Raw genomic sequence first — 16,460 nt, forward strand, 5'->3', positions numbered from 1 at the left:
TTTGCGTGCGCCAGTAAATATTCAGACTTATAAAACCCTGCGTACGCACACTTGCAAGCAAACTTCCCTTTATAAATCACAGAGTTCCTACAAGTGTGCGCAGCTGAATCCGCTTCACGTTCCGCCCTGTACACGCCCTGTTTTAACCGTAGATGGTCAATGCAAACCACCACATGAATGTGATCTGCATGTCAATGAGCCTGACGTGCTGTTGTTCTGTCGCTGTTGTGAATTAGCTGCAGGTGTGAAAGTGGCGACGTGACGTGTTGCTGCAGCTGTTAACGGCGTCAGCGGCTCAGAGCGCACGCTGTGTTGTTTCAGTGCGCTGCCCTCTCACATGCTGGACCCGGTTCGGCACGTTTACAACAATGACAACAGTTCTAATCTGAAACGAGTTATTAACCATTCGTCTCCCTCTCCCTCCTTTCTCCTCCCGCGGTGCCGTGGTGCAGAATTACGCACGGGGCGCACCGCTGTATTTATATATTTACAGTGATTAGACTGATCGATAAAACTTTGAATAATTAGCAGAATCAGTTACATTCTGAGGAATGATCAAACATGACACTTCTCTTGATAACAAGAAAACAGAATGTAACAATTATGGGAACGATTACTGGATTTTTTTCTCCAGGGTTTGAGATTTAATTGACTCTCGATCATATGTTCACAGTATCATAGGAACATGTAGTTATTTACACCATGTATTTATCCCATGCAGCCGCGCCGTCCTCTCCTCCTCCTGCGCTCTGGGAGTGGACAATATGACGGAGAGACGGTGGTGATTAAATATAGAGAAGGAATTTTGATTTTGAATTTTAAGTTAGATTCTAAGAAGATGTTTCTGAAACATCAGTCCGATGCAAAATAAGGGCGCTGTTGAATTAAATCACCTTGGCAACATGGATCTAACGCATACGGGTTGAAATTAAATGTGTGACGGCCGATAATAAAAACATAATCGTTCTTCTCAATCATCATTTCCTGAGTCTGACTTCAGTTCACCACCACACCGTGTGTGTCGCCAATTCCCCTTTTCCTCCAAACCAGCGTACGCCTGGCTCAGAGTTTGCTTAGAGCTGCGCACATTCTCCCGTCAAGTTTGTTTTTTATAGATCACAACCTTGGCGTAAAAAGTCACGTACGCCACTTTCAGGCCCGTTTTGTGCGTACGCAACGGTTATAAATGAGACCCCAGATGTTTCTAAAGGAGGAAGCTGCGTTCAGAAACAGCAGCTGAGTCTCAGAAACATTTCACATTCACAGTTTGCAGATATGCAAATGAGCTGCGGCTGATTTGATGTCGCCGTGGCAGCAGAGGTTCGTCTCCGCTGAATCACTGACTTCAGCACCGACTCTGAATAGTGAATGAACTCCGTGTGTGTGTGTGTGTGTGTGTGTGTGAAGTTTTCCTGTGAAGACACAACGATGTGTCGTCGTCGGCATAACGACGGCGTCCTCATGAATAATTCAGCAGCTGGATGTTTGAATCACAGAGGTCCGACAGCCGATCTGTGGGGAACGCCGCGCGACGCCTCAGAGCGGCTGCTGATTGGACGACGGGCGACGGGCCGGGTGGGGCTCGTCTGATTGGACAGATGGCGGGGGGGGGGGGGGGGGGGGGGGATCACCCCTCTGATTGGGGTCAGCTCGTCACCGCGGCAACAGCATCACACACCGACACACACCTAAAGTTTCTCTGTGTGAGAACTAAAGTCTGTCAGCTATCAAAGTAGAGGAGGAAGAGGAGGCGAGAGGAGGAAGAGAGAGGAGGAGGAAGAATAAAAGGTGGAGGAAGAGAGAGGAGGAGGAAGAAGAAGAATAAAAGGAGGAAGAGGAGAGAGGAGGAGGAGGAAGAGAGAGAAGGAAGAGGGAGGAAAAGAGAAGAAGAGGAGGAAGAGGAGGAAGAAGAAGAAAAACAGGAGGAGGAGGAGGAGGAGAAAGAGGAGGAAGAAGAGAGAGGATGGAGAAGGAGGAAGAGGGGGAGGTAGAAGAGGAGGAGGAAGAGGAGGAGGAGGAAAAAGAAGACGAGGTGGAGGAGGAGAAGGAGGAGGAAGAAGAGGAAAAACAGGAGGAGGAGGAGAAGAGGAGGAGGAGAAAGAGGAGAAGAGGAGGAGGAAGAAGAAGAAGAGGTGGTGGAGGAGAAAGAGGAGGAGGAGGAGGAAGAGAGAGAAGGAGGAGGGAGGAGGAGGAGAAAGAGGAGAGAGTAGTAGGAAGAAAAGGAGGAGGAGGAAGAAGAAGAGGAAAGAGGAGGAGGAATAAGAGGGAGAGGAGGAGGAGAAAGAGGAGAGAGTAGTAGGAAGAAAAGGAGGAGGAGGAAGAGAGAAGAGGAGGAAGAGAAAGGAGGAGAAAGAAAGAGGAAGAAGAGGAGGAAGAAACAAACAAGTGTTTCCCTCTGAGGAGATTAGGGCCGAAATGATGATGATGATGACGAGGGAGGAAGAGTTCAGAGAGGTGATGAAGACTTGAGCCACTTCCTGTCAACCAACCAATCTATAACTGCTCGCTCAAGACAACTGGTAAATATAAAGTGCGTTACAAATAAAATGTATTATTATTATCAATCAATCAATCAATCAATCAATCAATCAATCAATCAATCAATCAATCAATCAATCAATCAATCAATCAATCACCTTCACTGAAACATAAACAAAGTGAATCAGACGGAACGAGAGGAGAGAAAACAGAGTCGAGTGTTCACCTGCTGTGACGGAGCAGCAGACAGGAAGTGGAGCGACCTGAGCTCTGAGCTCCGACCTGTCAATCACAGCCTCCCTGAGGTGGGGGGGGGGGGGGGGGGGGGGGGGGGGGGGGGGGAGGGAGGAGGAGGAGGAGAAGGAGGGGGGGGGAGGAGGAGGAGGAGGGGGGAGGTGACATGGAGTCAAACAGTGAAAAAAACATCTTCAGAAATTCAGCAGGTCAAAGCTCAAAGCTGCTGCTGAATATCTCAAACTGTCATGTTTACCTCCACACACACACACACACACACACACACACACACACACACACACACACACACACACACACACACACACACACACACACACACACACAGACTCATGTTTTCCTATCGATGTGAGGTCACAGTGTTTGAGCAGTGGACTGGACATGCTACATTTAGGGACGCGAGTATAGCGTTAGTCTGTTCTGCGTCTATTCTGACCAATTCTACCAAGTGGATGTAGGCACGTTTATTACACCTGTGTAATATAACATTGAATGGTAGGAATTTAGAAGTTAGCACTTCATTTGTAAGATAAAAAAAACGAAAAAAAAACCCAGAAAAAAACAAAAAAATTTGAATATGTCAAACATTTCCTATCAAGGATTAATAATCGGTCCTATATTAAAGGGACAACGAGGAGTTTTGGAAAAGTGAAGTGTTTCCACACTACATTTATGAGCCTCCGCACCGTGAAATTCTTTGACCGGTGCAAGACTGACTCATGTTTTCATTCATCAAGAATTAAAGTCAGAGGTTGGAAGACGATCACATACCGTCGTAGTTCCCACCATAAACGGAGATTCAGCTGCGTTATTCTCATGACTCGCCACGAAACCTAAAGTAAAGAAACGCTGGTCGGCTCGCCCAGCATTTCCACCACCACTAATAATAACAAAATAACCATAGAGACAAAACCATAGATTTATCTAAAATGGACCATTAACAAGTGGTAACGTAGATTCATCCACATTAATATCAGACTTTTTTATTGTCGCGGAATTTTTCGTTCTGCCGACGGAGAAACTCCTGGTTGTCCCTTTGATATTTTGTTCATATAATTAGTAATGCAATTATATTTGGACTATATTTGGTTTTACACATTCATAGTGTTGTAAAATAATTGAAAATCTATAATGGTGACATCACTAATTACCTGCCTGTGAACCTGTAACACTGTGAGTCCATGTGACAGTCGACATCACGGTGCCTTCAGGGGACGCTGGGACGCTGCTGCTCCGAGTGTTAAAGGTCTGTTTCAGACTGGGCTTTGTCATGTCACTGAGCTGTGAACATGTATGCAACACACACACACACACACACACACACACACACACACACACACACACACACACTGTCGTCCTTCCTGCTGAGCTGTCACTCACGTCCCCTGTGAATCTCAGCAGGTCACATGATCAAACAGTCGAGCTGCTGCTGAGAGTCGATGGGAGTTCATTTAGAAGCTGAAGACACAGAGACACAGAGAGACGTCGGTCTAAACATTTACATGTCTCTCTCTGTCTGTTTGTGTCTTCCTCTCTTCAGGACAGATGCAGATAATAAACAGAGATAATGAATGGTTGATTTAAAGTGACAGAGTCTCTGTGGATCAATGACAGTTAAAAGGGGAACTATGCAAGTCCGCTCGCTTTTCCGCTCTTTTGGTTACGCTCCTCTCCTCCATGTGCATTTGTTTACAACGAAGCCGACGAGAAATCAATAAATGGAGCAGTGGATAACGTTACATAACATATACGATGTTACGGTGCTTGTGTTTGTGTCGTCTGAACCGTCATGAACAAGAGATTACGGAGCGCGTTACGTTTGTGTGGCGGTGCAGAGAGGAGAGCTGGGACACCGGGGCGGCGGCCGAGTAACTACACTGATGTTGCCAGGTTAAGACAGAGAGCCTCTGTTGTCACTAGTAACAAGTCACAAGTCATGTAGTTAACTATCACAATTACTCCGGAGCTTTTTAATTAAAGGATCATTTCCGTTTTTTACAATCTGGACCTTATTTCTAGCATAAAATCCGATCATTTCCTCCCCCAGATAACTTTGGTGTCATTACAAGTCATTCTGATGAAGTATAGCTCCAGCCGAGAGGCGCGTATATCCGTATAATGGAGTCTACAGGGCAGCAGAATGCAGCCTCTAAATAACACATTATCTGCAGAGAAACTCCTTCATTTCACCAATATTTAGTTGTGATAGGCTAGTGCTATTCCCCTCTGAGTCCGGGGTTAGCTGTTATCAACATCCGGGGTCTGTAGGTTGACCTACTGACCTCTGACCTGGATGATGTCATCTCTGAGCGCCGCGCGGCTCATTCTGATAATAATCATTCTGCTTCGGCATTCGGGTCCATTTTTAGCGCAGCTAGAGGTCAGTAGGTCAACCTACAGAGATGACATCATCCAGGTCAGAGGTCAGTAGGTCAACCTACAGACCCCGGATGTTGATAACAGCTAACCCCGGACTCAGAGGGGAATAGCACTAGCCTATCAGAACTAAATCTTGGTGAAATGAACGAGTTTCTCTGCAGATAATGTGTTATTTAGAGGCTGCATTCTGCTGCCCTGTAGACTCCATTATACGGATATACGCGCCTCTCGGCTGGAGCTCATTTCATCACAACCACTTGGAATGACACCAAAGTTATCTGGGGGAGGAAATGATCGGAGTTTATGATAGAAATAAGGTCCAGGTTGTAAAAAACGGTAATTCCCCTTTAAGGTAAAAATGTAGCAGAGACACAGGAGAAATCCTGCTTAGTTCCTCTTTAAACCTGAGTCTGGTCCCTGCAGGTCTCTCAGGCGGCGCCTCGGCTCCGACGCTTTCCAGCAGCTGTATGAGAACCTGAAGGAGGACGGGCTACAGCGACGGCGTCAGGACGGAGAGAAGGAGGAGAAGGAAGAGGAGGAAGAGGAGGCTCTGAGGCGTCTGGGAGATGAAGATGACCTCTGTCTGCAGGTGGATCAGCTGCTGTTCTACGAGGACGAGCTGAAGAAACTGAAGAAACCACCGCAGGACGATGATAAACCGCCGGTCTGAACGTTCAACAAAACTTTATTTAAACAGCTGATCAGAGAACATATTACATTCACTTGGAAAAAAAAGAAAAGCTCTGTTTTTCTGTTTGTAATACATTTTTTCCCCTGTTTTTCACAGTTATTTATTTTTCTGTTTTTCAGAGTAATTTCTTTCTGACTTAACGAGATTTCAAAATCCTGCAAGAAGCTCCCACCTGCAAGTAACGTAGGGGCTGATTTCAAAATAAAGGCGCTACATCAGACTGCTCTGATATTTTCTGAGGTGTTCTGTAATAACAGGTCACTCAATCTGAATTTACAGGGAACAAAGTGAAAATAAGAAACGTTAGCAGGCTTTTCCTTCAAATTGCCAATTATGCAAATTAATCTGTTTTGGGACGTCACCTTTATTTTGAAATCAGACCTTACATGCTTTAACTGCTCTTACTGGGGAGCTTCTCACGGGATTTTGAAATCTTTAAAAAAAAAGATTACTCCTAAAAACAAACTGAAAAAAACAGAATATAGGACCTATATATAGCTATATTTTTATTTTATATATAGGCTATATATATATTCAGAAAATATTAAAAACAGGAAAGTAAATTACTGAAAAAGGTTTGTTTTTTTTTCTTCAAGTGAATGCAACGCGCTTCCGTAGAACAGAGAGCGCTGACTGACAGGTAATCTGATCTGAAGTCAGCTCACCTGTTTGTCTGAGCCTGAAATAAAAGAGTTCAATGGATTTAAAGTGATTTTGGTGTTCTGCTGTCGTCATGGTGATAAGATCTAACCGTTAGGCAGTGTGTGTGTGTGTGTGTGTGTGTGTTTGTGTGTGTGTGTGTGTGTGTGTGTGTGTGTGTGTGTGTGTGTGTGTGTGTGTGTGACATCTGTGTGATGTGATGCGACGTGTCAAACAGCGGCTGTGATGTGTTCAGGTGTTGGAGATGAAAGACGACAAACTGAAACACGAGCGATCTTTATTCCCGCAGGATGTGAACGCATCGCGGCTGATTCAGCTGTCAATCATCTCAACGCTCATCATCGCTGACACACAAACATGTTCACTCCCTCCTCGTGTGTGTGTGAGAGAGCAGCCACAGCATCATTTATTCATTCATTCATGTTCCTGTGAATATTCAGCCGTAAACAACCGTTAAGACTAATTGGACGTCAGAGTTGTAACGAGGTCGTTTACATGTAAAAGGATCAACGAGGGAAGAATAAAGGAGGGAATGAAGAAGGAAGGAGGCGGAGTCAAGTCTGACCCTGATGAACCTGATGATGCAGCGCTAGTTTTAGTTGACTAAATATTGTAAGAGTTTTAGGCCCCGTTTATACGTACCCGGGTATTTTTAAAAACGGAGACATTAACCATCGTTTACACGCAAACGGAGAAAACGCCACTGAAAACGATGCTTTTTAAAAACTCCGGCCAGGGTGGAGATTTTGGAAAACTCTGTTTTCACGTTTGCATGTAAACGGAGAAAAACTGAGAAAAACGGAGATTTGGGTAGCCGACGTCAGACCCTGACGTCTAACCGTAACCATATTACATAACTTAATATAATAAATAAATAATAATAATGATAACATTGAATGCAGACTGATGTGTTCATTGTAAAACATGTATTTATTGATGTAACGTTAAATGGGGTGATTTCTGTACAGAGTCCCGAGGCTGAGCTGCTCTTCTGTCCAGTAATAGTTAACACACATGAAGCTTCACTTTTCATTCAAACAAACTGCTACTGCCACAATTGTTAGATTTCATCAATAAGACCAACATTTCCCGCACCGGAGGCGACGATGCTAACCTCTTCGCCAAGAGGTTGACAACCGCTTGGCAAGTTGGTTAGCACGTCTTTTATGGGTGGAGTGAGTGCACATCCGTTACACACGCAGTGTTTTTTATAAACGGAGAGGGGGAAATCTCCGTTTTTAAAAATACCCGGGTACGTATAAACGGGGCCTCAGTCAGCTGGTGGATTTAGTCAGTTGTAGGCTAATGTGGTAGTACATGCATTTTGTTTTATTCATGTTCTTGTATCTTTCATAGATAGATAGATAGATAGATAGATAGATAGATAGATAGATAGATAGATAGATAGATAGATAGATAGATAGAATGCTTTTATTGTCCCATAGGGAAATTCATCTTCACACTCTGTCACTGATCAACATACAACACTAAGCCACATGAATACATAACCAAAAACAGGAACATCACCAACACTGAGCAACATGTAAAACCAAAAATGCCACCAGACACTAAGCAACATACACACACAGCAGACAACCAAACACTTGTGACACACTCAGGAGAACTGGGTCCTACAGGGCTGTTGGGGGAGGTTGTTCAAATGATGAATGAAATTCATGTTCAAACTGAGTTTCAATCAAATTACTTAATTTAGTCTTTTTTTGGAAGTCACCCATCTACTATCTCCATCATTAGCACAAAGTCCTCATTTTCAATCATTGTGAGTGGTAAATGTGTGTGTCCAACCCATCTGGTCTGTTGTTCTTGAAGAACACCAGACAACTCAATCGTCTAATCGCTTCTACTTCATTTCAAGTTTAGCAGAAACACGGTGGTTTATCTGATAAAATAACCTTAGCGTGTGTGCTAACCATTAGCAAGAAGTATAATAGTATCTTCACATTCATTTTATTAAGTACTCTTATGTATAAGTAGAGTAAATATACCTCGGACCATGTACTTGTAGTAGAAAGTACTAAGTTAATACTTCTTCTGACTAAATTTGAACATTTTAAGTTTATTTAAGTATACTTTATAAGGTCATTTTAAGTTTAACACTAGTTAACTTGTTGTTATACATTCAAGTAAATGCAATACGCTTCTGTAGAACAGAGAGTGCTGACTGACAGGTAATCTGATCTGACGTCAGCTCACCTGTACTTACTTTTTGTTATACTGTAAGTATACTTGTAGGTTTGCTTAGCATATCCTACTTGTAGCAGACTATACTTGAAATATACTATAGTATGTATAAATATAAAATCACAAGACAGAATGTTGAGAAGTTTGATATATTTATATAACATTTTAAAACATGCCATAGCCTACAGTGGATTTACAAATACTGGTTTAAATCATTAAAGATGTGCATTTGAAAAACAAACAGCCTCTATGAAATCAATTTGCTGAAAAAGTGGAAGGAAAACGTGCACATTTGCATGAAAAAAAATGTAAACATGATAGTCTCTCCAAGATCAGGTCTTTCTTTGTCAAAAATAGTAGTAGATAGATAGATGGATAGATAGATAATTTATTGTCTGCCCCAAGGGTAGCAGAAATTTGTCTTTGACAGGGCTCATCACTTTACATACACTCAATAAAAACACAGTAAGGCAATAAAAACATTTACAAAAATAAAAAGCATAATAGCAGCAAGTCATTTTGGGTTGTTTAGGTTGGAGTTCTTCTACTGTTGAGGGCTGTGACTGCAGATGGAAAGGAAAAAAGTGTGCATCTGCTTGTAAAAATATACAGTATATCATATGCTAACTAAAGCTATCACATTGCTAAGCCCAGAGACAGAGCAGTTTCTCTGTTGCTCTGCTGAGTTTTTCTGTTTCATCTCAGAAACAATTAAAGTGTCTAAGTTCCTGTGTCGGAGCCCAGCGGGGATTAAGCAGAGTCAAACTTTCTCTCTCAGTCTGGGGGGGTTGATGCTGGTGGTGGTAGAGGAGGGGGAGAGGGGAGGTAGTGCTCTGTCATGGCTCTGTGCAGCTCAGCGGGTACAGGGGGGAGAGGTGGGAGAGGTGGGAGGGTTTCAGTCCCACGGGGAGCCGGTTCAGTGAAGGCAGCACAGAAACGGCTCCCAACCAGAGTTTAGCGGCTTTAGCTTCGCTGGTTTAAACTGATTAACTCTGCTGTGTGTGTGTTAGCATGCTAGCAGCGGTTAGCCTGCAGACTGTGGATCAGATCACGGTTTTAATAACAACTCATTATCCTTTTCCTTCATGCTCGTTTAGCCTGAACCGTAGAGACTGAAACAGAGAGGGAAATATAAACACACAGAGACGAGGCTCACACACACACTCATCCACGTAATGCTATCTTTGTAAGGACACTCATTGACATAATGTATTCCCTAGCCCCGCACCCTAGCCTTAACCATCCAAAACAAATGCCTAACCTTAACCATCACCCTTAACCTAATTTAAACCTAATTATAACCTAAAGTTGAGCTCCTTCCCTCTGGCAGGAGATTCAGATTGCCAAAAGCCAAATCAAACAGACTGAAAAACTCATTCATAACACAAGCCATTACCCAACTTAATTCAAATTCTAAACAGTCATGATACACCCCGCTTATTTATCTATTTATTTATTTACTTACTTATTTATTTTCGATTGTATGGAGCAGCCCCCAGTTTGCCCTCTGGGATACTTGTCATTTCAATGTTGTGTGGATGTGCTCTATATGTTCTGTGTTTTTTTTTGTTTTTTTTTACCTTTCTGCAACATTAATTTCCCCTAGGAGACAATAAAGCTGAAGTTGACATTGAAGTTGAAGTTGAAGTTGAAGTTGAAGTTGAAGTTGAACCCTCAAACAGCAACTTGGAAAAAGTGAGGACCGGAGAGGTGTGGGGAGGAGTGAGGACCAAAATGTCCTCACCTGCTAAACACGTCCTCACTCTGTTGGTGAAAAAACGCTTTCCGGTCCCCACAACGTAGTAAGTACAAGAACAAACACACACACGCATAGCTGATGCTGCCAGCTGAGTGTGTGTGTGTATGTGTGTGTGTGTGACAGTGTGTGTCCTTATTGTTCCATTGTTCGGCCGCTGGCTCAGCTCAGCGACGACTGTGTGTTAACATGTTTCTCTGGGATCAATAAACCTGCTGCTCATATCTGTGATGTCACTGATGAGGTCACCGGAAGGGGGCGGAGCCAACGGCCTCAGTCAGACTCACTGCTCCGAGTCCGAGTCCGACTGTTGTTTTGCTCACACAGAAAAAAATAACCACAACACCGCGGGTCGAAGACCGGTGTTGCCATGGCAACGTGGTCATCATCGACATCTGTGAGGGTTTTTTTTTTTTTTTTTTTTTTACATTTTACTGTTTGACTGTTTGCTGAGGGCGAATGAAGCTCAGATTCCTCTGTCTGAGAACAACAAAAGAGAAAACACAACAGCAAAAGAGAAAACACACCAAATTGTTGTGTTTTCTCTTTTTGTAGCCGGGTGGTAAATTAATCATAAGTGTAATTTTCCACTTAAGGGTGAATGTATTCCAATGTACTATAATGTGTTTTTGTTTTCTTTTGTTCTTTCTTTTAAATGGCATATTTCAAATGTGAATCTAAACCAAATGTAAATGAGTTAAATAAGTGATCACAAGGTGGCAGCATTGAGCGGTTTTGGGTTCAGTTGGGCGCATTTTGGTTTAGCCGCCAGGTGCATTGTGGGTTATTGTTTGTCTTTTCTGCTGAATGTGAGCCACAAGTGCCTGAAATGTCTCGGCGAACAGAGGAGACTGTTGTTCTGTTCAATTGGTAGGTAAAATATGCACACATTGTAAGAGACGCCGTAACAGAATGTGACAATATAGTCTCATTTAGAGATATTGGTGGTTTATTTCAGAGGTTAGCATGCCAGCCGTTGACCGGGGCTAACGACTAGCTTCAGGAAGCGTGGCATGTTAGTGACTGTGGTAATATTTTAAATGCACATTTTCGAGTTTTGTCTTTATGTAAAGCACATTGAGTTTCCTTGGTATGAAATGCGCTATAGGCTATAAATAAAGAAGCCTTGCCTTGCCTTAATGTGACTGTGTCATGATTTTAATGATGTGTGTATTTTGTTGTTTCTGTAGACCTTCATAGCCCACTGCCGTATTTTGTCCCCTATGCTATTTTGTTTCTTTTTATGCTTTTGGTTTCGGTTCTCTCTAAGTCTCAGATGAGAACGTAGTATGACTGTGAGTTTAGAAATTCAGTCAAATAAGCCTTTTTGCAACTGATGTGAAATAAATAAGAAGGCTACAAGAACCCCAGTAAGTGTGTCCTGTGTGCTTCTAATTCCCGGGCTACATTTTTGTGTTGTGTTTTCTCTTTTGTCATTGTGTTTTCTCTTGTGCCGTTGTGTTTTCTGATTTGTTGTTGTGTTTTGCACCTCAGGGTCACCGTAGAAACAGGAAGTTTACATCACACACTTCCTGTTTCCACACATGTAACCTAATGAAGAAGATGGACGGACGTGATTTCACCAGGACCAGGACGTCACTCTGTACACGGCAGGATGTTTCCCATCATGCTTTGTGGCGCCGCTGCTCATGTTTCCCATTAGCTGCGTTTCACTTTGTAGTTTTTATTGTTTGATTCACGGCAGCGTCGAGATGAAAATAAAGGAACACACACACACACACACACACACAATCTATAATTAAACTCCAGCTCATATCAGAGCAGTTCCAGCTCGTCCTCTGGTGGGTTATAATGAGTGTAATTAACACCGGTCAGCATGTGTGCGTGTGTGTATTTGTGTGCATGTGCATGTGTGTGTGTCCATATGTGTGTGTGTTTCTCTCTGTAAACAAACAGCAGGTTTTTGCCGCAGCCTCTGGAATGAAGATGTGTAATTGACTGTGTAGGCTACAGACTGTCAAAATAAAAGCCTCTCACTCAAAACACAGTGAGAAAAGAAACTCTGCTGTGTGTGTGTGTGTTGATCGCCTGTATTGTTGCAGTGACAGAATGAAAACAAACTGAAGTGACGTTGTGTTTTCTCTTTAAATTAATGTTTTTCTCCTGATTCTTCTATTTAAACTTTAATTTTTCACTTTTTAAAGATTAATTTCTCTGCAGTTTGTATTTAAATCATGTAGCTGTGCCTCAGTGTGTTCACTGCTGGTGTTGTGTTGTTGTGTTGAACCTGATGAGTGGTCTCAGTCCTCCTCTCTCCTCTCTCTGCCTCTCCGCCTCGTTAACGTTTTATGTTGTTGCTGTTTGTGCGTTAATGAGTGAAACTTCCACAGTTCTCAGAGTTTGAATGAAGAGTCAGTTTGACCTGAGCTCATTAAACTGCTGCTGTCCACAGAAGATTGACACACGTCCGTCCCACAAGGCTGCACACGTCCGTTAGCTAACAGTTAGCTAAAAACAGTTAGCTTGACAAACTACAGCCTAGCTATCATCAGCTAACTAATATGCTTAGGAAACTAACAACAGTTAAACTGCTAGAAGTAGCTAACATCATTTAGCTATGTTATAAGAAACTGACTTATGCTAGCTAAACTGTTTTAACGTAGAGAAGAACGGGTTTGCCCTAACATGTGGTTAGTTGTAGGCCTGACACAGACATTTCAAGAGGTTATAAATGCTTCTAACATTCATCAGTGTTGGACACAATTCAACAAAGTTAAACGATGAAGAGTGTTTTCAGTCACCATAAGTGAATTCCTTTGTCATAGGTAGGCTACTTGTCTTTTGATTACTGAGCTGCTTGTGTAAGTCACCGTATTTAACTATGTAGTCTTTAATTGTCTTGTTGTCTAAAACAAAACGTTGATTTTGAATCAAATGTTAGCTAGGCTTTAATAAAATGTCACGCTCTTTGTAATGCATATCTGATTACAGTAATTAGATTAGACTTTGTATTTTCCCACCTTAACACTGTCATTCTGAAAACAGTATTAACCTATAGCATATTGATAGAAAAGTCAAGGCTCTCAAGTCTCACACACGCATTTCAATCACATTTCCCACACTGAGGATATCTGAGACTTATCAGCCAATCGGAAAATAGTAGCCTATGTCTTGTTTCCGGGTAAAGTCTGGGTTTCCACAGCACTGCCAGCACGCGTCCTATGAATGCGCATGGATGCTGGAAAACATTTAATATCCCAGGGGCCTCATTTATCAAAGAGGGTGTAAAACTGCTACTAAATATTTGCGTACGGCGAAAAGACGGAAATGGCGTACACCCTAAATATTTACACCTTTTTCAGATCAATCAAACTGTGCGTACGCACAACTCTCCGCAATAAATCACACAGGACTCAAGAATGGTGCACACGTGAACACACCTCTTACTCCGCCCCCGGAACGCCTATATACAACTATATATGGTCAGCACGTGCATATTTAATTAGCCATGTGCTCTCTGTGGCGCAGCAACTTTTGTGACAACAAAGTGACAACGGAGACAACCGGCGGAGGACGGGGGAAAGAAGCGGAACTTCTCCGCTTCTCCGAAAGCAGATACACGGGCAATAAATCAGTCAGAAAAATTATCTTGCATTTTAATAAGCTACAATAAAAACAAAAACCTCCCAAATCTCAACAAAAGGGAGCAGAAAGAAGAAGAATCTTATGTAATCTGCCCGTTCATCCCAAAAATCTTTTTTTTTTTCTTTTTACCTATGTTAAAACAATGTAGGAAGCAGGACGATAGTTACCATTACTTTGCAGGCCTTCCCACTACACAGTTACAGCTCTACTGGACTCGGTTTAGGTCATTTTCCATTAGGCTACAGCAGAGTCCTTCACAGTTCCTCCTCAGAGCCGCGTTGTCTCACTCTTTATTCTCTCGTCAGCTCCAAACACACGTGCACCTCGTTAACTCAGGTGACAGAATAATAACAGTCTCAGTAGCTGCAGATCAGTGTGCTGCTGCCGGTGTGTTTTTAAACTTGGCGGGTTTGATCCTTGTCGGACGTCACACATAGCCTAATCAAAAAAGCAAAATCCACAATCCGCTCTGTTTATCAATTAACATAAAGCCTAGTGTTATTATAGAGCGGGTTGGATTGCCAGCATCAACGGTCCACCACTACCACAATTACTTTAAAAAATCCTCTGTGCTCTTCTAAATGTACTCCGCTCCTCTCTCCCTCTCACACTGCAGTTCTCTGACTCAGCAACGGTGTCGCCAATTCCTCCTGTTCCTCAAAAAAGGCGTACGCCAGGGTCAAAATGGGTGTAAATGTCCGCACTTTTCCCCGTCAGGTTTTGGCTTGATAGATCCCAAATTTGGCGGAGAAAAGTGCGTACGCACAAAACGAGGGGAAAATGGCGTAAAAAAAGGTGTATTCACGATGATAAATGAGGCCCCAGGTTGGGTCGGACCACAGGCTTTTTTAGTTAATTTTTGTTTGCTGCTGTCTGGCCAAGGTTTAATGCTGGTGAGTCCGGCTGCATCGGGTCCAGGCTCCAAGTTCAAGTTCATGATATCTTTATTGTCCCCAGAGGGCAATTTACGTTGCAGCCAGCAGCAAAAACAACAATACACAATATAATAATTTAAAAGAGTGACAATAGATACCAGCAACATGGGTGACACAACGACACAGGACAACAATAGACATCAATCCAACAAGCAACAACACCTGTGGATCACTTGAAATACTGGAAATGGACTTTTCCATGATATTCAGATTTATTGGGATGCACCTCAGGGGGATTGGACAGCTTGCAGTTCTAGTGTCAATGTAAGATTTAAACCAGAAACCAGAATATCACTTCCTCTGTCTGACCAAAGGGGGCTTCTAAATATTTACATTTAATTATATGTTGTGTGTGTGTATCTTACTCTTGATGAGCCTGTCTGTTAATTAGCTGTGTCAGCAATGTGTGATGTCACTTTACCTCAGCAGAGTGGGACAGCAGCCTTCACCTCCGTGTGTGTGTGTGTGTGTGTGTGTGTCCTGACAGCAGCAGCAGCAGCTCAGTGTGTTTCCTCTGAGTGTGAACATCAGTGTGTGAACCCCGCGGCTCCGTCCTCCTCGTTAACCTGATAGAAACCTTCCGTCTCTCCGTTGCTCGGCTCTCGTTGCTCTGCCGTTGCGTCAGCGTTGCCTCAGTCCGTCTGAAACAACCTGCTCTCATGAAACCGGGCAGAGAGACAGAGACAGAGAGAGAGCTGCGTTTCTACAAATCTGCTCCATGTGAGACGACAACATCAAACAGCTTCCTGTCTGAGCGGACGGACGCCTGCTGTGTCCAGGTGGAGCGGCTGCAGCTCCCATCATTACTCTGCTGTTGTTACTCTGCCTCACCTGTCAACACCTGTCAACACCTGTCAACACCTGCTGCCTCCGCTCTGTTTGAATCACAGCGACTCATCACTTTAAGAGACGAGACACAAACTGATCTGAGGAAGCAGCTCGACATGTTCACACCTCACAGAACTCCTGCTGGTCCAGGTCCTCACACGGGAGACCGGGTCAGAAAGGCTCATCTAATACTGCGTTCAAGACAACTTGGAAGTCGGAAAAAAACAAGCTCCGACTTGTCTAAAATGAATTGAACGGTGTCGAACTCGGAAATTACAGGTCGGAAACTGGGGTATCATTTCAGAGCTCCGTTTTTCCGACTTGACGTCACAACAACATCAAAACATGGCAGCCCTCGTCTTAAACGGTTAGAATTCTATTTGTTGAGGTTTTAATGCATATTTTTGTGTATTATTGCAGTAGCCTATATGAAATATGTTTATATTAAGCTGTGATTGTTGTATTGTTGTATTGGTGTGAAATTGTGTTTCCTCGTATGTGACGGGAATAAGGTTTAACTGTTATCAAGGCTGTAACATTATATGTGCACTCATCTGCAGCGTCTCTTCTCCTCCAAAACAAAAAAAAACCAAATCAAAAAACCAAATCATTTACTGCTACATTGATTTTTCCTATTCAGTGATGAGCCACAATACGCCAAACTTCCTTCAGG

At 43.0% G+C, this 16,460-nt stretch overlaps 1 protein-coding gene across 1 annotated transcript in view; it reads left to right on the forward strand.

Annotated features, from left to right (window-relative positions):
* The window catches only part of nek11 (NIMA-related kinase 11), a gene marked incomplete at both ends in the record, with an annotated part of 54,023 nt that extends 48,244 nt beyond the window's left edge, over positions 1-5,779 (forward strand). Inside the window, one exon of the mRNA XM_083989474.1 lies at positions 5,533-5,779. Coding sequence (XP_083845600.1) covers positions 5,533-5,779 — 247 coding nt within the window. The remainder of the gene's footprint in view (positions 1-5,532) is intronic.
* Between the last annotated feature and the right edge of the window lie 10,681 nt (positions 5,780-16,460).

Source organism: Trachurus trachurus (assembly GCF_905171665.1).
Source record: "Trachurus trachurus genome assembly, chromosome: 16".
NCBI classification, from domain to species: Eukaryota; Metazoa; Chordata; class Actinopteri; order Carangiformes; family Carangidae; genus Trachurus; species Trachurus trachurus.